Consider the following 21416-nt stretch of genomic DNA (forward strand, 5'->3'; position numbering starts at 1 on the left):
CAATTTCAATCCGAGCAAGCAACATTAGGGCTTCCTTACCAGCAACTAGGGTCCGGTCTGATTCCCGCTCCGCTCAACACCGACCAAGCAGCACCAGCGCAGCGCGATGGCGGCTGCGATCGAATCCTCGCTCGACTGGGCGGTGCGCTGGGATTCGCTAGACCATGGGCGGGGGAGCGCGGTCGCCGTAGGGGGGCGATGGGGCAGCCGCCGGCCGGTCAGTGGCCTCGTAGCGCCGCCGCGTGTGGAAAAGGGGACGGAGTCGACGATGACGGCACGGCCGGGGACTGAGAACGCGGCGCCGGCGGCGTTCGAAATTTTGGCAGCCCTTCGGGGTGAGGAAGAACCGCGCGCAGGACTTAGAAAAATTCAGTGGAGGGAGCGAGTCTTTATAGGCCAGACATAACCGAAGCGGGCATCCTAAGGAGCCCGCTACGGTAAATATTAACGGTAGCGGGCAGTTAAGTATGCCCGCTTCGGTTAACATTTACCGTAGCAGGCATCTTAAAATGCCTGCTACGGTACACAGTGAACAGAATGTTTTTATTTTTTATAATGTAATTTTTATGATAATTTGACATTTGTTATTAACTACAGGGATATTAATAAATTGACATTTATAAATAGCTAAATTACAAAATTACATATCTTAATTAGCTGAAATATAAGGCTTCTCTTAAAAAGATGTGTATTATACAATAATTGTCCACTACTTCATTACATAGATGTGTGCTATGTAATTGTCCACTATCTTAAATTCTCCACTACTTCATTAAATATAAGACTTGTCTTAAAAAGAGGAATTACAATAATTGTCCATTATCTTAAATAGTTCTCTCATTTTGGTGCAGGCGCTTTCACGGACCGCACCTCACCATCGTGTCGGGCCCACGGCTTCATTCCACTCTTGTTGCAACGGTCCTCGATGGCCTTCACCTTCTTTGGTAGATCGGTAAATAGCTCGAGCTCTTCATAGTTGTTGTATTGTTCTGGGCTCTGTACCCCATCATCTCCAACAATCCGTTGCTTTCCTGACACGACCACATGCCTCTTTGTGTCCTCCGGATAGATATAGTAGGCCACTTGCGCGACATTGGTTGCAAGTACCCACTGATCATCTTTGTAGCCGGTACTTTTGAGGTTCACGGTGGTTAGCCCATAGTTGTCCACCACAACGGCTTTTGGGTTAACCCAGTGGCATCGGAAGACGGTTACGCAAACGTCTTTGCCATAGTCAAGTTTCCATATTTCTTCGACTTGCCCATAGTATTGCGTCCTTGAGTTTGTGGCCTCGTCGACACCCTCATATCGAACATCGTTGTTCTGTGCGGCGCTCTTCTTGTCCTTTTCTTTCGTGTGGAACCGGTACCCTTTGACATCATACCCTTGCCACGTGGTGACTTGGGTGGACGGACCTAGCAGAAGCTTCTTAACGGTGTCTGTATCTTCATCAGGGCAGCCTTCTACGGGTACGTGTTGCTCTTTAAGCCAGGATAGGAAAGTGCTCTTGTGCTCTTTCTGGACCCATTCCTCTGTGTGTTGTCCATCATGCGCGGCGTGGATCTCTTCCACATGTCTGTCAACATACTTCTCCATGCTGACTAACTGATGAAGGATACTGTAATGAGCTTGTTCCACATCTTTGTATGGTATATCGGTGCGTACTTTGCGTCTAGTACACCCCATCCCCGCGGTTCTGCCCTCGTGCTGATGGACAGGCATCCCAATCGCTCTCCCATCTCTTATGTACCTCATGCACCAGTTCCTGGACTCCTTAGTTGTGTATGCCTCGATCATGGAGCCTTCTGGGTAAGCACGGTTATGGACGTATCTACTGAGGGTGGACATGAACCGCTCGTACGTCCACATCTGGTGTATGTACACGGGGCCAAGTTGCTCGATCTGATCAACCATGTGCATCATCAGGTGTGGCATAATATCAAAGTAAGACGGAGGAAAGCACATCTCGAGCTGGCAGAGAGTCTCTACAATGAACTCCTTCAGGGCAGGCAGGTCCGCCTTACTGATGACCTTCTGGGTGATACGGTTAAAGAAGTATGACATCCGAGTGACCACCATCTTCACGTATTCTGGACCGATAGCCCTAATCATGATTGGAAGGAACACCGTCAGCATGACGTGACAGTCATGTGAGTTGTAGCCAGCCAGTGTGAGGTCTTTCATGGACACCAGACTCTTGATGTTGGAAGAGAAACTGGTCGGCACCTTGATACCCCTCAACAACTTGAGCATAGCAATCTTCTCGTCATGCCTTAGGTTGTAGGATGCACCTGGTAGATCGACTTTGCCGTTATGAGTCGGACCCGGGTGAAGGTCCTTCCTGATGCCCTGGTTCACAAGATCCAACCGTGACTTCAGGCCATCCTTCGTCTTGCTCTTGATGTCCAATAGGACACTGATGGTGCTATCGAAGACGTTCTTCTCGAGGTGCATGCAATCAATGGCATGGGGTGTTTTCAGGGTTTTCCAGTATGACAGGTACTTGAAGAAAATCGATTTCTTCTTGAAAGGGATAGGCGGTGCGGTGTCCTCCTTCGTGTCCCGCTTTCGCTTGTCAATTTTGTCCCCTCTTCTTCTTGCCAAACTCTGTGATCTGTATCCTTCACCATCTCATACACCTTTGGCCCCCAACTAGTCTACGTCGGTGCTTCACCCTTCGGCTCTTCCTGATCAGTGAAGAACTGATTCATAACACTTCTTCTATACCTATGCTTCTTGACAAGGAACCGTTTATGCCTCATGTACACCATCTTGTGAGATCCCTGGAGATAAGTGTAGCAGGTCCCGTCGATGGACACTACACAGTCGGTCTTCCCTTTGATCTGCCCTGATAGTGAGAAGAGACCGGGGTAATCGGTGATGGTGACAATGATGATGGCTTTAGGGTGAACTTCTCTTTGTGGGATGCATCAATCATCTCTACCCCAACATCAAATAACTCCTGTATTTCCTCCATCAACGGCTCTAGGAAGACATCAATATCGTTACCAGGCTGCTTCGGTCCTGAGATAAGCATGGTCAGCATAAGATACCTTTGCCTCTGACACAGATGGGAAGGTAGGAAGTAGACGATGAGTACGACCAGCCAGGTGCTGTGCGAGCTGCTAAGCTCACTAAAAGGGTTCATCCCGTCAGTACTTAGCGCGAGCCAAACGTTCCTAGGCTCCTTACCAAATTTCGGGTATGCCTTGTCAAAATCTTTCCACTGTTAGCCATCGGATGGGTGCCGCAGCATGCCATCATCCTTCTTGCGGTCAGCTGATGCATGCCAGGACATGAGCTTGGCATCCTCTGGATTCCCGAATAGTGCACACAAGTGGTCGGTCATAGGCAGGTACCACAACGATAGTGCCGGACTTTTCCTCCACGTGTAACCCTCTTCTTCCTCATCCTGCTGAGACGAGATGCGATTGGCTGCGGCACTGCTATTCTTGGCCCCCTTCTTCCTCTTCGGACCATCCCGCAAGGCCACATCGTCGTCTTAGTCCACATGACATCCAGCATTAATCTTGTAGCGACTGGCGCCGCAGTGCGGACAGCTCGTCATATTCTCATACTCCTTGCCTCGAACAGGATGCAGTGGTTGGGTTAGGCATCAAACTTTCTAAGTTTCATCGCAACTGGACGAATCAACTTCTTCGCACGGTAGGTATTTGTGGGGACCTTGTTACCTGTCGGGTACGTGGTAGCAAGGTAACTTAACAGGTCATTGAAGCTAGTATCAGACCAGCCATGTCGCGCCTTCATCATCAACATGTGGAGGTTGAACCAGAGCACCGTACACTCCTTTGGACAATTGCCGCCGTCCTTATACAGTGGATCAAGTGCAGCCTGCTTCATCTCCCTGAAATTTTCCAACCACTTTGGGGGGCCATACACAACGTCGTATTTATCGATGTGGCTGACTAAACCCTCGATCACCTCGATATCCTCTGGTTCTTACATGGTAGCCACCTCGCCATCTGCAACACCATTTGCCATCTCCCCAAGTATATCCTCCACCGTGATGTAATCACAAGCACTGTCATTGTTGCCACAGGTTGGCCCTACAGTCGTTGTAGATGAGATGGGCGCTCTAGGTTCTTGGTTCACGGTCGTCGACGTCGAGCTCAAACCAGATGCATCGCCACTGGGGTCCACTCTTTCACCGTGATGAGTCCAGACTGTGTAACCCTCTATGAAACCAAACCAAATCAGGTGAGACTGCACCGTACCGTCATTAGTGAAGGCTGTCAAGTTCTTGCAGTGAGAACATGGACATATGGTTGTCGTCCGCTTCGATCTCTCACGGTGAGCTTTCGCCGCGGCAATAAACTTCATCACTTCGACAAGGTACCGCGGGTCAAGCACCCGATTCATCCCGTACATCCATTCCGACCTATCCATCTCATGCCTACGAACCGTTACACATCGAACAAAGAAGGTTTCATATGCATCCATTAAGAATCTAGACAAAAAAGACAGCTTTCTCTCTCCTCCATGAAACTAGATATAGATCTACCTATATATATATAGACATAAAGGGAGGCTCAAAAGTGAGAGAAAGAGGAGGGAAAGAGGGGAGGGAGTTCCTGTGTACTTCTTATGATGTTCTACTCCACCAAATCAAAGTTCTAAACCACGATTCAATTGTTTGGTCAAATTTTAGGGCAAAACCACTCCCCCCCGCGATTTGGAAGAGAGCAGCCATGAGGAAGAAGAAGAGGGTCGGCTGGCTGCTATTTATAGCGACTGAACTACCGAAGCGGGCTTCATAAAGCGCCCGCTGCGGTTAATGTCAGTTAACCGAAGCGGGCATCTTAACGCGCCCGCTACGGTAAATGTATTAACCGTAGCGGGCGGGTTATGATGCCCGCTTCGGTTAATACGATTAACCGAAGCGGGCACTTTATATTACCCGCTGTGGTTAATCATTTACCGCAGTGGGCGTTCCTGTGCCCGGGAGTATTCGCGTGCGGTTGAACAACCATGGCGGGTGAAAACTATGCCTGCCACGGAGGTGGAAATAGGCTCGTTGCGGTTAATCAATCCTGTAGTAGTGTCAGTAGTAGCCATGTTGATCTTGTTGATGGATTAGTCCCACTGGGCATGCCAAAAGACGCGTTGATGCAAAAGTTAATCTGCAAACACAAAGGGCTAATACCTGATTCAAACGTTGAGGCGTGTCAGCCGATTTGACCTAGCAATCGACAAAGGTGATAACTTGAACACTTTGGTCTTGACAATAGCGATGCGCCCGGATGTCACGGCCAAGAGGTATTCATGCGGAACTCGAGAATTCGTCGAGTATGACTCGGTGAACCCTTGAGAACTCATAGGAAAAGAAAAATATGCGAGTTGAGAAAGTCGTCGAAAAAAGTAGATGTAAAACTTATGTATGATATTGATTGATTGTCTTCTTACATCGCCACTAGGCCTATATTTATACTCTGTCCTAAGGAGTTACAACCGTATACAACTAGAATTTAATTCTAAATTGTGGGGGTATAAACCCCTATACCCTTACGGCTAGACTTGGGCCAGGAGACTTGGCCCATCACGAGACAGTTCGAGGCTTGATCCAACTGCTCGGAGTTTCCCGCAAGGAAACAAGACGTGGAGATCAAGCAGGATTCTAGCCGGTTAGAATAGGAATTGATATCGTACTATCTATGGCAATTGTAACCGACTAGGATTAGTCTCCAGATTTGTAAACCTGCCTCCTGGACTATATAAGGAGAGGCAAGGGACCCCCCTTAGACAATTCCATCTCAACACAATTCAATACAATCAGACGCAGGACGTAGGTATTACGCCCACACGGCGGCCGAACCTGGAGAAAAACCTTGTCTGTGTCTTATGTCACCATCAAGTTTGTAACTTGTGCACCGTCTACCGATAAACTACTACCGTAGTTAGACCCCAAGGTAGACTGCCGACTAGCTTTCATCGACAGTGGCGCGCCAGGCAGGGGGTGTGCGTACAGCTCTCCCGATGAACAAGATGGTCATCGTTCCAGCTTCCGCGGTCGTGGCCGAAGGTCACACGTTCACCGTCAGGCAGATCACTTGGACAACTGGTGATGGCGGCCTTACAACCACAACTTCGGGAAAAACCCAGATCCAATCTGGGACAACAGAGGCGTCGAATCCGATCACGCCAACCCCGAGGACCCGACATCCGCTCCCTCGCTACAGGGCAAAGCGAGTCGACAACTCGGATCTTCTTCAAGCCCTCGATCGCGCTGACCACAAGCTTCTCGAAGCCTCCAACCTGGTGGATTCGATTTCGCGTAGACCCGATCAAGCGGCAGCAATAAATTTTTTTGACTCCCGTCGATCAACTCGTGCTTCCACGCACGAACGACCGGAGACGTCTCTGACGATAACGTCAACACCTGCGGGACGGACCGTAAAGCTCAAGACAGCCTCTCCAGACCAGAACTCCCCTTATGGCCTGAGCAACGCAGCTGACCAGTTTTCGCAGCATACTCAATCCCTATTTAGTAAAGCGGGCTTGTCGCTGAGCCCGAACAGCCGACCAGCTCGTCACTTCGTCAACATGGTATCCATCCGAGTTCTGCCGGACGATAAGGCCACCAGTACGAACTCTAGCACAAGATCTGTCCCTACCGAGGTTTTACACCCCGAGGACGAAGACTATGACCTGGATCTACCACCTTACCCCCCAGGTTTTTCTCATTTTCCAGTCTTTCCACCTCGACGAGGAGATCTAATTTTCAACGTCAGCAATGACGAACCAGTTGTCGATTGCGAAACCGATGAGCAAAGACAACTCCGCGAGCAGCGCAACGCCGATCGCGCTCAGCGGCGAGCGGATGAGGAGCGGCAACTCACACCACACAACCTCAGCGATGCTTTCGACATGGTCGGCAATCAGCAAGTCTACAAGACGCCAAGCGCCAACGTGGCTGTTGCAATGGCAAACCTGGATCGACTCCCCGACACTCCAGAGTACCAGGGCATCCGATCCAATATACGAGCACATCTGATCGCCGCGATGGGGCAGACCGGTACTCTGCTCAAAAGGGTCCAAGCCGTCTCCTACACGGAGGTTTCCTCCGACCAGACTCACCGCAGCCGGACATCACCATAACCCAGCGGGCGCCATCATAGCCGCTCCCCCGCCAACGATCGCAGGAAGGACACTAGACGCGACAACCATGGTCGGGACACTGGCAGTTACCGCGAGCAGAGACGCGGACGTGGTCCAGAGGTAAACCAAGACCAGGGCTTGCGACACAACATCCCTCCTAAGGACGTCCGCGAACGCATCAACAGGCGCATCACAGAGTGTGCAGTACATGAAAACGTGCGACGCATTGAGTACGATGCAGCACATGCCCCCCCGGCCTAAGACAGTTCTCCTCACACCTTCGCCAAGTCGTATGGCCTCGCAACTTCAAGCTTGAGAAGCCTAAAAAGTACGATGGCAAGGAGAATCCTGAGAACTGGATCACCCTTTACGAGATCGCAGTCCGATCAGCCGCAGGGGACGAACACGTCATGGCAAACTACTTCCCAGTCGTCCTCGATCAAGCTGGCCATCAATGGCTCCTCGGTCTACCCGAGGACTCTTTCGATTCTTGGGAAGAATTGCGCCAAGCATTCATTGATAACTTCATTGCTACGTGCGAGCAGCCTGGAAACAAATACGATCTTGAAAGGATAAGGGACAGGAAGAATGAGCCCTTGCGCGATTACACCGACGCTTCTCGGATATGCGCCTCAAAATTCCGAAGATTTCTCACGACGAGGCTAGCCTTCATCAAGGGCCTACGCTTCCATAAAGCTTTACGAAGCAAGCTACTGCGCAAAAGGCCGACCACGGTCGCTGAACTGCTCGCCACGGCAAAAAATTACGCCGATGCCGACGACGCAGAAAAGCTCATCCACGAAGACGTGAGAGGAGCCGAGCAACCTCCCTGGTGAGACGATAGCCGTGGTCGTTTTGATAACCGAAATCCACGCCGCAACGATAATCGCGACCACCGAGAAGGGTGGGACAGGCGTCGCAATAACTGCGACGATTTCAGAGGCAAACGACCTCGCGACAACGATCACGAGGTGAACACAGTCAAACGTCCCAATGGACGACGGGACTACCAAAAAGACTACAACAAGACGCTGAAAGGGCCATGCCAACTCCATCCCAAGTCAAACCATACGATGGAAGAATGTTGCGTCCGGAAAAGCATCTACACACAACGGGCCGCCCAGGGAGATACCGCCAAGAAAAACGGGAAGCAGGACATACACGGTCAGGAAGACGAAGACGACGACCAGGATAGGGACCCACGACATCAATATGTCAGTCCCACGGACGTGGTACACTCCATCTTTGAGGTTTTTTTCTTAGTCTCGAGCAGATCGAGAGGTGAGTTGCCTCCAAATCATGTTAATCTATATATTCCATACGTGTGTATTTATATGTATATGTGCTTATTTGTGATTCATGGCAGGCACTGTACCTGTACGGCTACGCTAACTATTTTCAACTGTGTTCCGGTTCTTCTTTTTCTGTCAAGAATTTCAGCTCTGTTTCCAGTTCTGAGAAGTTTGTGCTCCTTCTGTTGTTTCAATTTCTCTGCTCCAGATCTTCAATGTCTACGTTTATTAAACAGATCTGCATGATTTTCTTATTATAACAAGTTCAGAAATATATATAGGGAAGTGATCCATGGATCCATGGCAAGGAAATTCGTCAAGGAGGGGCACCACCGGTGCTGGACGTGATAACAAGCACAAGGAGGTTACGCGCGAGCATTCGGCTGTAGGCGAAATGGCAGAAGCTCCTTCTTACTGTCTGTTTCCAGAGGAGACAGGCCGCAACAGTGGCAGCCTCCACTTCCAGCTCCATGAGTTGTTCTCTGCGGATCGCCAGCTGCAGCCAAAGCCGCTGGAGGTAACCTTCTTCATTTTTAATTAATTCCTTTCCTTTGTATGTATATATACAATCATGAGCTATATATTATATTTATCATCATCTTTGATTTAATTGTTTGCCAGATCTATTCCTATGTGTAAGTGTGTCCCGCTGCTTTGATTTCATTTATTTACTGCTAGCGCTAGTTCTTACTTATTAATTACTTTCCCTGCTGATTGTATATATTGTCATTTAGTACTTCCCACTGCTTGATTATCTGCTAATGTATTAATGGCATCATAGTATAAGTTTTTATGCTAGACAGCTTTGCTAATGATGATATGCCTTATTGAGTAACGTTTTCTAATTTGCTCAGATTAAAATTGGTTCTTTTCTTTTTCTCTTTACCTGACAGCTGGTCAGTTTGCACACCTACTTGCCTGCCATCTCTTGTTCAATTTTTTCGTCGTATATGTTGCTTCAAGAAAATTATATGCACGACCGTGTATGTTAAGCGCAGCATGACGACATAAATTGAGTAGATTGCAGGAGAAGATGAAGATTAGCCATTAAGTTATTAAGGGTTTATCAGTTGCTCGACCCCTCCCCCAATGCCACCCCAAAAGACCATGGCCGACCGGAACTCCATGAAGGCATGGTTAGGTGGGGCAGGGTCAAGGAGATAGAGAGTAGATGATAGGGCAATAGTGCGGTGTGGTGGTAACGACTGGCCTGAAGGGGAGACACAACTATAATCACTATTTCCATAGGGCAAAAGTGATTTCTTCCTGAGATAGTTGAACATACCACTTCTAGAAGATGTATGATGAACATACCACATCTAGAACATGCATGGTTTTTGTAAACAAAGACTTTGTAGCTAGAGTCGGTTGAAGTCATCCTTACCTAAAAAGGTATACCGTCTTGGCTTCTCTCCCCTCCCAGCAGCCTCCTTGTACGCTAGCTCACCCCCGGAGATCCGGGTGAGGCTAGGAGGGTGGCTGGTGGTTTCACATGGAGTTAGGTCTTGCCTGGTGGTCATATGCCTGGTGGTTTCACATGGAGTTAGGTCTTGCGGCAGCGACCAGCTACAGCGCCAATGGCGATTATGCCGGTGACGATCAGCAACAAGCGGTGGGGTGGCTGGATCAAGATCACAAAGGCTAGATCTGCCCGAGCTTCGAGCAGATGGTGGAGGCCTCATCGACAACACGATATGGTGGCCACCCAACAACGGTTGGTGAGGTAGTGCATAACACTTTGACATTGTGCACCTTCATCTCTCTCTAATGTGGTGAGTATGTGTGAGGTGAAAGCAATGCCCAGTTAAATCAGAGTCGATGACAACGACATCCCTGGTGCCGGTTTCTTCCTTTGAAGTGTCATCGAGATGTGTTCCCCTACCTCTCTAGAAGAAACTTTGCCTAGGGCTCTACATAGGCAATGATGGTGTGCTTTGCATCGTATCCTTATTGAAGAGCTTGCATTGCCTTGGGAGTCGATAGTCTGCTCCTTAGGAGTTGGCATCTTGCTCTTATTTGTGTTGAGGACAAGTCTGACATCATGAGTCTCTAAGTAGATAAAGTGGTGGAAGATTGTTGTTGAGAAAGGATGGATCAAGTTTGAAGCAAGGGCACATGAGAAGTATGATACTTGGTCGTCTTTCTAGATTTCTTTCCTTACCGTACGATTTTCAACCTGTTGTTTTTATTTTCCTCGATGGTGAGGGTTAGAGTCTAAGTGCTCTTGTAATTGTTCGGTCACATGTATCCCTTTGGATATAAAGACTGGATTATGATCTTTATCTAAAAGAATATCACCCACATGTGGAACTCAATTCCAAAAAAGGCGCAACAGCGACATCACTACACATCAACCGGTATCACCAGTGCAACAACATTTTTATGACGATTGTTTCTTCCACTAGCTGAACAAGATGCAGGATGCCTTTGTGTCCTTCTTTGTGCTTCATGATGAGGTCATGATTAAAAACATGTTGCACAACTCGAGCACCTCACGGAGCTTCTCCTCGTTCTATAGGAAGAAATGAATATGGCATGATTAACAACACATGTGAAACAAATAGATTTTCCATTCGTGGTAAATCAAGATCGATCGATATTACATGGAAGATGGAGTCTTCCTTGCCGATGTGGATGAGGAGGGAGCTAACAAAGGAATCACCAATGCTAGTGGCCTCATTCTTCCATAGCAAAGCAAAGCTAAGCTTTAGTGTAGCCTTGAAAAATATATATGGGTATGTTGGGTGTTTTTGGAACCACTACTCAACTTAACTCGCAAAAAGATTAACTTATGCTTCCATAGCATAGCAAAGAATGCTTTAATGTAACTATTTTGTTTCCTCATGGATGTTTTTTTCTGCTCTAACACCGTACCAAGTGACTCATATGGTAATACCTCCATGCTGGTGGAGTTTTCTCAACTCTAGAGATAAGGATGACAACTTAGTTGTTGATCACTAGATCACGTTAGGAGGAGCTCAATTCAATCCTCCACCCAAAGTCTACTTTAAAGAACCACATCACATTCTTTATCGTTCTCACTCATGTAAACTAAATGGAGAGGACACCTTTTGTTGGTAATAATTGTAGTGCCAAGCTTTTAGAAAATAGAGGCCACGGTCCAATTTGTTTGGTGGTCGACAATTCCACTAGCACCACATGATGTTGACTATGTTGAGGTGCCAAAGAGTTCATTTTTGTCATCAGTAGTATTTTGTGAGTCCCATGTGAAGAAGTTTAACCATAACATCTTAGACCATCATTTAAGGAACAAGTACTACAATCCTAGTGATGAACTCATTGTGGCCACCACCTTCGACTCATAGACTTTAATTACGAAAAAAGATACTAGCATATGAGTGCTTACTTGGCTAATACTAGTGGACAAAGAAATAATTGATGAGCTAAATAGATTGCCTAGAAAACCAAGCTTTTTGCTCACTACCAAACATGCGAAAAATTTGGAAAACCATAGCAAGTAAACGATTGCATGGTGGCACTTGACCAAGTCCAATGTTGACTATTCTCCTTCCTACCATGGTAATGGATTGTTCCCAAACTAGAAATTTTGGGGGGAAAAGGAGTCAGAGTAAATGTGGCAACGTTGGTTGAATGACCACATCACTAGAGGTCAACGTTGTAGGGTGCTGAGGATGATTATCCAAAAGAAGAGGAAGGGCATCGATTGATGTATTTGCTTTGGCTCATTATCCCAAATTTCTAATGTCCCTTGAACCATCAACATAGTGATTCTACAATATATGACCTGGTTAGTTTCAAAGGAAAATTTTGTTTTGGGTTTACATTGCTTCATTATATGGTAGGCCCAACTAGAAGAAACTTCGGCCCAAGCCAAGCATTATGAATAAGCTCGGCCTGCTACGATGCACCGTCATAACTAGGGTTTTTCTATATAAAGTTGCCCGTACCCATTTCTGAATCACATCTCCCCAATTCCGCCGCCACAACACACATACTCCCCAAATATTCCTCATTGCCCTACTAGCACCTCCCCCACCAGATCTATAGTTTGGACTATCATTACAGGGTCTTCTTTTATTTTGCTTAACACCATGGCGCCTTTAAGGCTACCGAAAGGTAAATCACTATATGTTACACCAACTTCTCCAAGTTGGGGCCTTGGAAGATGAGGATTTTAAATTTCATTCTATAAGAGTGTTGACCTGTGATTTTTTTTCTTGTTGGTAACAAATAGTTTTTCTAAGATCCTGTTGGTGATCGATCAAAGATCTAAGATTGAGGCCTGGTGTAGCTCAAAATATACCATTCTGGTCTTAGATCTGAGTTTGAAGTACCCATATAGTTTTCCTTGCCGTGGGGATTCTATATCTAACCAAGTAGTAGGCGAGGCAATCCAATCACATGAGCAAGACTGGTTTATGATTCGGGTTTAGTATAACATTTAATGTTTTCCTACCATAGGTATCTTGGATCTAGCAAATTGGAGGATGTGGTACCTGTCCTATACTAGCCACATCGATCTATTTTCTTTTGCGGAAACTGGCCACATCGATCTATGATCTATAGATCCTATGGACCACAGAAGTCTCTTTGATCTTAGTATTTTAGATCTAATCTATCCTGATAGGGTGGGGGTTGAACGGTGAGGAGAGCGGGGTTATCTATTTGCACAATCCAATGTGGATTCATCACAAGTCATTTTTCTAAGGTTGCCTAATAGGTTACCTTCGTGGTTTATATATATGGAGTGTTTACATGCAGGTATTTAATCTAAAAACACTTTGTGCTTACGAATAATGATATTGTCCTTTGATAATATAGTTTTTTGGACAATAGGTTACCTTATACCTATTATTTTTCTTTTACAGATTTAATTCTATTATGGTAATAAGAGGCTGGGATTTATTCTTTTTTATTCTGAGAACTGTTCATGTACTATAGAGATTCTTATATTTCTTTGATTCTGTACTGGATATGAGTCATTGTGCTGGAACTTGTTCTGGGCATCAAGATTCAGTTTCTCACTACATCTGTACTGTGCATCTGAACCAATGTTGTCAATTTCCTCGTCAGGTTGATTCAAAGGCGATTACAACACTGCAACCGTGCCTCCATATTCAGGCCAGGAGACAACTACCAACATTCTTTCCTGGAGGCATCCATTCCTCTTCTTCACAAGGAATGTGTGCGCAGGATAACAATGTGAAGCGAACTACTGAAAATCCTGTGGCTATTGCTGCTCCTGCTTCTGTCTTTGGTGGCAAGAATTTTGGTGCTCTAGGGAATGCTGAGGAAAACCATGAAGAAGCAACACCGTTGAGCGAAGATGCCATGAAAATATATGAACATTTGATTGGGGTTCATGTGGCATATTTTCGTGCTTGCAATGTCCCTTACATGATAACTTGTAGGAGCCTCCCCCAGCAGTTTGTCCAGGAGCAGAACACCCACCGTGCTCATGATGCTCAGGTGTTAAATTATGGGGACAATCTAGTGGAGGCAGATACTAGTACTACGGTTGTTCAACAACAAAGAGTTCCTTCTGCTGGCTCCTCTCATGTCCAGCATTATGGAGCTAGTGGATTCAACAATACGATCCCTTCTATTCACCAGGAGCAAACGGTGGCTCCGGTGACGAAGCCTTCCTTGAGGCTCATGCACATCAAGGGCCAAGTAGCAGCATCCTGGTACGCATAAATATTTAATTAGTTTCAGCCTGCCAATATTGCACTATATATGATTTACCTTCAATTCCTATCTTTAATCAACTTTTGCATGCAGTGCTGATGCCAATGGGAGCCGCTTTGTACAGCAGGCGATCCAGGTGGCAACTCCTCAAGAGATCATTATGGTTTATGAGAAAATTATTTGTTTCACCTTCAGATTCTAGAGCATGGACCACAGTCCTGCTAACGTGAGCTCATCAGTCGTCTGATGGGCCATGTGCTTCCCCTAAGCCATGATATGTACGGTTGCCGTGTCATCCAGAAGGTGAGCTAGCGAATATTATATAATTTCAGAAATGATTTTTACTATACAGCCATGTACATGTACATATACAGTATTTATCTGTAACTGTCAAGGCTGCAATCATGTTTTTTATGACCTGTGCTTGTTGTCTTCGTTTCAGGCTTTGGATGTAGGGGAGCACAATCAGAAGATTGTGATAGCGAAAGAGCTCAAACACAAAGTGCTCAAATGTGTTCGCGATCAGTTCGCGAGCCATGTTATTCAGAAATGTGTAGAGTGCCTGCCACCGAAGCATATCCAATTCATCTTCCGAAGCTTCTGTGGAAGGGCAAAGGCACTATCCATCCATCCCTATGGAAGCCGTGTGATTCAGGTATGGTTGCTCATCGATTATTTGTGTTTTCAATGATGTGTGTGCCATCATGCCTCTAATTCAACTCAACTTATATATCATCATCTGAGCTGATTCAGTTCCTTTTCCCAACTGCTTGCTGTTCCCAGAGAGTTATTGAGTTTGCTAACAAGCTGTCAGCAGACCCATTTGGAAACTATGTGGTGCAGCACTTGCTCGAGCATGGAGGTCAGACGCAGCGATCCATGATAGTGAGGAAATTTGACAGGCGCGTGTTGAGCATGTGTTATCACAATGTTGGGAAGATGCGCTTCGCACGCCCCAGCAGAACAGTAGATCGAGAACCTTCTCACTCGGTGCCGTGAGAGGCTTGAACAGTAACGTACAGTGGGCTCAACAGTAGGTGAATACAGTGAATGCTCTCCCTCTATTAATGGCGGCATCACGCCCTTTATATAGGGCCCGGAAACCGACCCAACGACATTTACATAAATGCCCCGTGACGGTGGGGGAATATTCCAGCATATTCTTTCATCGCAGTCTACTGACCCCAATATACTCGCGTAATTTCACGTTGCGAACCCTTCGTTCATCCTTTGACTGGGGCCTCAGCAGGTCGGAGGCTCGGATCCTCCGCCCAGTTGCGGATCCTCCGACGCTTTGGTGTCGGAGGTTCCGCAGCCCGGCTGGTCGGAGGTCGCTTCACCCGGCCACCCCGGGAGTTCCTCCTTGGCCTGGTCCAGTCGGAGGTTCCTTGGCCTGGCTGCGTTCTCCTGCCATCCTCGGACTCGGGAGGGTCGGAGGTTCCAACCTTTTCCTCACTCGTGGACCTCCGCCGGTGCTTCAGTCCCTGCACACACTCTGCACGACCAGACGAGTCGTGAACATTAGCATTTCCCGTCGAAGGATATCCTCCGACGTTTCAGGCGTCGGAGGTTCCTCAGGTGAAGGATAACCTCCGGCGCTACCAGGGGGAAGGATGCAGCTTTTCCCCAACAGTTCCCCCCTTTTTGGGCTAATGGCACTCCTGCGGTCCATGTGCTCAAAAACATGCTACGCTGCGGAGGTCACGAGCATGGTTGCTGCCTTCCCCCCTGGTGCGCAGGATGTGTTTGTTAGCAAATGTTGGATAACTGTTTCTTTTACTTAGTCGTAATTTTTCTTGTTTCTTTATTTTGCCGGGATCCTCCGATCATTGCTGCTAAGTATCCTACGCGCGTTAGATTGCGGAGGATTGCGGAGGATTTTATTGCCGTTGGAGTTAGCCGTTGGCATTGATGAAGCGCAACGGTCTGTCCGATTCCTCCGCTTATAGCCGTTGGGCGCGGGGAATCGCAACGGCCGCGCGGTCGCAGGCCCCCCCCCTATAAAAGGAGGTGCTGGGGAGCTTTGAGCTCTGACCCCTGCTGCTCATTGCCTGCACACCTTCCTTCGCTACGTCTTTCTCTCTGAGCTGCTCGAGTGCGTTTAGTTCTAAAGTGTTGTCGGAGGTTTTACGGTGGCTCAGTTTCCTTCACCGCGTCCTTCGAGGTCAGATTTTTCTGGTCCTTTGCGCAGTTTCCTTAGCGTGAGGTCAGGAGGTTGGTTGCGGAGGTTTGAGGAGTGGATGCTTGAGGTGGCTGCAGCTCAAGATCTGGAGGAGACGTTGTCCGACGTCGAAGCTTCTGTCGGTGATCTGATCAGTGCGAAGGAGTTTGAGGGGATGGCGGCGATTACTTTTGAATTCGGGCAGTCGACTGTGAGGGCGGAGGATATCGCTGACATGGTTGAGGCAAGATTTTTCAAGGAAGGTCGTGCGGAGGCTCCTCCTGCGGGTCAGACGGTGCCTGCGCCTGAAGAGGGGTATGCGGTGGTATTCAGGGACTTCTTTACTTGCGGACTTCGGATGCCTCCGTATCATTTCCTTCGCGAAGTGATGGAGAGTTTCAACGTGGAGCTGCAGCATTTCAGCCCTAATGGGATACTGACCCTTAGCAAATTTGCCTGGGCGTGCGAATCCTACGGGGCTATGCCCCACATCGACACTTTCTGCTCGTACTTTGAGCTCCAGCGCCAGCCTAAAAAGGTGAAGGATGCCGAAGGTGTTGAGTGCATTGCGCAGTTTGGAAGCTGCGCGTTCATGCCGCGCCGCACAATGCCTGGGCCAAGGTGCGAGATCTCCTACTGCCAAAAGGGGAAGTGGGAGAAGGATTGGATGAGAGCTTGGTTCTACGTGAGGACCCCCGCTGCGTCGAAGACTTTAGATGACGGCAGCGTTGATAAGGTTTATCCTTACGCGTCGCTGATGAAGGAGTTGAAGCCTTTCTCGAAGGTTGATCCTTCGCAGGAGATGTCGGAGGAGCGAATTGCTTGTGATAAGGCATTTGCGCTGGCATGCCGATATTCCGGAGGTCGGGATTTGGTTGAGGAGATGGTCGCTGCTGACTATTGGCCACTTGGCCGCAGGACCGATGAGTTCACCATTGAGATGGTGCAAGTTCCTGTTTTTGGTCCCCCGGAGGGGTTGCCGTTTCCCCGGTTCGGCGCCGGTATTCCGGAGGATGAGACCAAGGAGTCCTTCCTTGATCGTGTGGAGGTTTCTGCCCGGAGGATCGTCGGGAAGATATCGGAGAAGGAATATCTCCAGCGGAGGTCTGCCCTTGGGACGATGCCCCGGTTCAACCGCGTTTTTGAGGAATTGGGGATCGAGTATGAGGATTATGTTATTCCTCCGGATGTTTTGCTTGGGTTGGAGAAGAAGAAGGACTCCTCGAAGGCTGTCGCCTTGGCGGAGTCGAAGAAGAGGAGAGGGGATGGCGCAGTCAAGCAGCTTGCGAAGAAGCGGAGGGCGGAGGTTGTGCTAGAGAATCCTGTGGAGTCTTCCTCCGCCCGCTCATCTGGTGCCGAGTCGAACTCGGTAGCTTCTGCACATGCGGAGGCCGCTGCTGCTGGTGGAGCTCCTGAAGCTGAAGCTTCGCGTGCGGTCTCCTCTGTGCGCGCGCCTTTCGCGTCTCTTCTTGGGGAGGAGTCTTCCGACGCGGAGGCCCCTGAGGCGAGTCCTGCGCGGGAGGCGAATCCTGCAGCGTCTGAGGGTCCGCGCGTTGCTTCCGTTGGCGGAGGGTCTCCGCCTAAGGAGGTTCAGGTGGAGTCCAGCGACGAAGCTGAGTCCGCCTCCGTTCGGAGGATCAGGAGGGCGGAGGCTCCCCTTCGTCCGGCTGGTGACGGTATTAACTCGTTATACATGGGTAATGATTTTTTATTGATTATTTTGTTTTTATGCAAGTTTTGATTGACTTGTTCTCATGTTTTTGGTTTATCTTTCAGCGGAAGTTTTTGCTGGGCTGGCTACCGCGGAGGAGATGGCTAAAGGCGCCAGCGTTGCGCAGGAGGGGCTTGCCGTTCCTCCGCCGCGTGAGCCTGCGCCTTCTGCGTTGGCCAACAGGCCTTCGCCTGCTGATGTTCTTGGTCCTGGTGAGTTTCCTCTTTTTTGGTTTCAACGGTTTGGTTTGTTTTTGGCATTTTATTCTAAGGTTCGTTTTTGTTATGTGCAGGTGCTTCTGAACCTTCGATCACAGGTTGGACTGATGCCTTGCGCGAGGTTCATTCCTTGGTCGGAGGTTAGTGTTCTGGCCTCCGCCAATGGTTTTTTGTTTCTTACGATGGTTTTTCTTAATTGTTTTTGGTTTACAGATCGTTTTCGTCAGAAGCTTCGCGGCATGGACTTTGACACGCTCCTTCGCGTGCAATATGAGCACCATAGCCTTGTAAGTTTGCGCTTTGTTGTATCTTCCTTCGCGGTTTTTCACTCGGAGGTTTGTTGTAACTATTTATTTTTGAGCAGGGTCATCACATGGCTGCCGCCTTAGAGGAGCGTTGCTCTCGGGAGGTTATCTGCCGTGATGAGGCAATTGGTGTTCTGAAGAAGGAGAACGAGACCTTGGAGGCTGAGAAGGCTCGTCTGTCGGAGGAGGTTAGGGAGTTTTCCTCCGTCAGGAGGGAGGTTGACTCCCTGAAAAAGGAGAGGGATGACTACAAGGCTGGGTCGGAGGCTCTAAAGAAGGAGAAAGAGGATGCCGAAGCTTCGGTGGCGGTCCTCCGCACAAGTGTTGCTGAGGCGGGGAGAGTTAGGGACGTAGCCCTGCAGCGAGCTGAGAAGGCGGAGGACATTGCTGAACGCCTTCGCAAAGAGCTTGACGCTGAGCGGACGTCTGCGGCTGAGCTGCAGACTCGCATACAGAAGGCGGAAGCGGAGGCTGCAGCTATTGTCGGGCTCTATGCCGACTCGCTTGCGAAGTTTGGGGGAAGCACCTCTGCTCCTCCGCCCGGCGGCGATGTTGGGGCTGCCCTCGCGTGGCTGAAGTCTCATATCCGCATGCTCCCCGACTTTGTCGGAGGTGCTGTTGATTTTGGGGCTTTGGCCGCGGTTAGCTCCTTCGCTAGGCTTTTGCGCCGCGGAGGTTGCTCTCACGCGGAGGGAGTCGCCAAGGAGGATTTTGCCGCGGCGGAGGACGTTGGCGAAGGGACCCCTTCCCTGCGCAAATCTGTCCGGAACTTTATCAGTTCGTTCTGGATTAGGTTTGGGCGGGATGAGGCGAAGAAAATGGCGGAGGATCGTCGAGCTGAGGTTTGTATTATTTGGTTATTTCTTTTTTGTACTTTGCTTCGCTGCTTTGCAATGTTAATTAAGATGGGTATTTTGTAGGAGATTGCGAAGAAGAAGGCTAAGGTTGTCAAGGCCGGTCCTTCGCGTCCACCGAGTGAGGCGTGTCCTCCGACCCAGCCTGAAGCGGAGGCTCGTGATACTGGTGCCGAAGCTCCGGAGGGATCTGGTGCCAAGGTTTCAGAGACGCCCGAGGCTCCTGCTCCTCCTCCGCCTCAGGTGTGAGGCCTTTTAGTTTTTAGGTTTTTCTTAGTCTTTTTTGCGTCCAAGCATGTGACGCTTTTTTTGTAAGTAAGGCCGGAGGTTGTGTTTTATTTTGTAAAGACTGTTGAAAATTTAATATATTGAGTTGTTTTCAGATAAGCCTTTGTTTTACACTTTGATCCTGCGCAGGTCTCTGGCGGAGGACCTGCGCAGGATCGTTTCATTACTCCCCTTTCGTTTTTTTACAAAGGGATTTATGTTTCTGGCGAATTGTGGGAGTATTGGCAAGTTGCCTTCCCTAACATGAGATTGGTGGATATGTTCGAGTTTGTTGGATATGATATTGATGGCGAAGGATCTGGATTTATCCAGTCGTTTGCGCGCCGAGGTTCATGGCCTCCGGCTTAGGTGGATGATTTTGTTTTTCTTTTCGTTTATCGTAGGTTTTGGTTATATTTTTTATGACATGATTTGATGTGTTTATGTAGTTGTCATATCCTATCCTTCGCATCTTTGGTGAGAGGGATAGGGTACGCTGGGTGGCGGAGGCTTCTGAGGATGTTGCTGAGCCTTTTCTTCAAGGTTTTCCGGAGGTTCGAAAGCTTCGTTTGGCTTTTTAGTTCTATCCTTCGTTTTTGTTGGATTTGAAGTTGTTATTTTCTGCGCGCAGGTTGTGAATTCCTCTCCGCTGGAAGATCTTCCTTCGAACTTTGTCGAAGGAAGTTACGTTACCCCGGTGACGTTCAAGCGTGGAGATTTGTACGCGAGGGGTTATCTAATTGACTGGTGGCGCCACAAGTATCCTACGCGTAGTATAGATGACTTAGTTGATTTCCTTGTTCGTGATTACTGTGATGATCTTAGGCTTTTTCCAGATTCGTATGTTAGAATTGTGCGAGGGTCTTAGAACCTTCGGCGTTTTACGGTCGGAGGATGTTTCTCATTTTTTGTTGTAAGCTTGTGTTATGTACATTGTATACGGTTAATAAAGGTCAGATATTTTTACTACATGGTCTTCGCGCCTTTTAATTTTGACAACCTTCGCGCTTATAATTTGTATGTGACTCATAGATCCTTCGGTTGTTTAGTTGAAGGATGATTTTTAAGTTGAACTTGTACAAGCTATCTGTAACCTTCGACTTTTTCTGGGTCGAAGGATGATTTTATTCATTTTATGTAAACGAACTTTTGTAATGATTTCTTCATTGATAATAAAGTTTTTAAGTTTGCTACAACCTTCGATCTCATTTTTATTACAACCTTCGCGCTACAGCACTTATATATTGCAACGTTACGGTGGTGTTGATCCTAAGGATCTTTGTGTTGCTGTGGCTTGCTTGTTCTTGATGCCTGAAGTTGCGAAGGAGTTGTTGATTTTCTATTTCGCGGAGGATCGCCGCTTCTTGGCCTTAGAACCTTCGACTTTTTTGGCGCGGAGGATCCTTCGCCGAATTGTGCTATTTTTTTCCTTTGCTCGACTCCCGTGGAGTGTTGTCGAGGAGAACCTTCGGCTGTTTAAGTCGGAGGTTCTGAAGGGATGTTACGAGACTTCGTGCGATACCCTTCAGAGACCTCTGAGTCTGACTTCCATTGTTTCTGTTGTGGCTGTTCACGACTTTGTGGTCGATGTTCATCACAACGCCGTAGTTCTAGTATTACGAAGCTTCGTGCGATACAAACTTGTGTTGGTGTTGTGAGGCTAACTCCTGCTTCCATGGTGGCCTAGGATTTTGCTTTTTGACTGCTAGGTTTGCACTCGATGCTCGGGTCTTTGTGTGCTGATCCTGATTGAGGGTGGTGGTAAGGTGAGCCTGGTTTTATAGGGTTTCACGCATTTATTTTATGTACTCCGTTAGGTCAA

The 21416-nt window shown here is 48.1% G+C and overlaps 3 protein-coding genes across 3 annotated transcripts; all 3 read left to right on the plus strand.

Moving 5' to 3' along the window:
* Positions 12377-14790, plus strand: LOC110435498. The gene is made up of 4 exons (XM_021461100.1): positions 12377-12506; positions 13464-14077; positions 14172-14381; positions 14521-14790. Exons 2-3 carry the CDS (start codon positions 13572-13574, stop codon positions 14278-14280), a joined length of 615 nt encoding a protein of 204 aa, XP_021316775.1. The 5' UTR covers positions 12377-12506; positions 13464-13571; the 3' UTR covers positions 14281-14381; positions 14521-14790.
* LOC8086025 (pumilio homolog 1) lies at positions 14325-15077 on the plus strand. The gene is made up of 3 exons (XM_021462187.1): positions 14325-14381; positions 14521-14733; positions 14862-15077. The coding sequence occupies exons 1-3, from the start codon at positions 14325-14327 to the stop codon at positions 15075-15077; spliced, it is 486 nt and encodes a 161-aa protein (XP_021317862.1).
* Positions 18941-19841, plus strand: LOC110435499. The gene is made up of 2 exons (XM_021461101.1): positions 18941-19315; positions 19394-19841. The coding sequence occupies exons 1-2, from the start codon at positions 19064-19066 to the stop codon at positions 19574-19576; spliced, it is 435 nt and encodes a 144-aa protein (XP_021316776.1). The 5' UTR covers positions 18941-19063; the 3' UTR covers positions 19577-19841.

The sequence above is a fragment of the Sorghum bicolor genome, chromosome 5 (assembly GCF_000003195.3).
Source record: "Sorghum bicolor cultivar BTx623 chromosome 5, Sorghum_bicolor_NCBIv3, whole genome shotgun sequence".
Lineage (NCBI taxonomy): Eukaryota > Viridiplantae > Streptophyta > Magnoliopsida > Poales > Poaceae > Sorghum > Sorghum bicolor.

Bases quoted from the DNA above. Each gene is read 5' to 3' on its own strand.
- LOC110435498 (XM_021461100.1), top strand. From the start codon at position 13,572: ATGTGTGCGCAGGATAACAATGTGAAGCGAACTACTGAAAATCCTGTG. The intron at 14,078-14,171 runs GTACGCATAAAT...TTTTGCATGCAG, and splicing joins GGCCAAGTAGCAGCATCCTG to TGCTGATGCCAATGGGAGCC.
- LOC110435499 (XM_021461101.1), top strand. From the start codon at position 19,064: ATGCTCCCCGACTTTGTCGGAGGTGCTGTTGATTTTGGGGCTTTGGCC. The intron at 19,316-19,393 runs GTTTGTATTATT...GGTATTTTGTAG, and splicing joins CGGAGGATCGTCGAGCTGAG to GAGATTGCGAAGAAGAAGGC.
- LOC8086025 (XM_021462187.1), top strand. From the start codon at position 14,325: ATGGGCCATGTGCTTCCCCTAAGCCATGATATGTACGGTTGCCGTGTC. The intron at 14,382-14,520 runs GTGAGCTAGCGA...TCTTCGTTTCAG, and splicing joins GTTGCCGTGTCATCCAGAAG to GCTTTGGATGTAGGGGAGCA. The intron at 14,734-14,861 runs GTATGGTTGCTC...TGCTGTTCCCAG, and splicing joins ATGGAAGCCGTGTGATTCAG to AGAGTTATTGAGTTTGCTAA.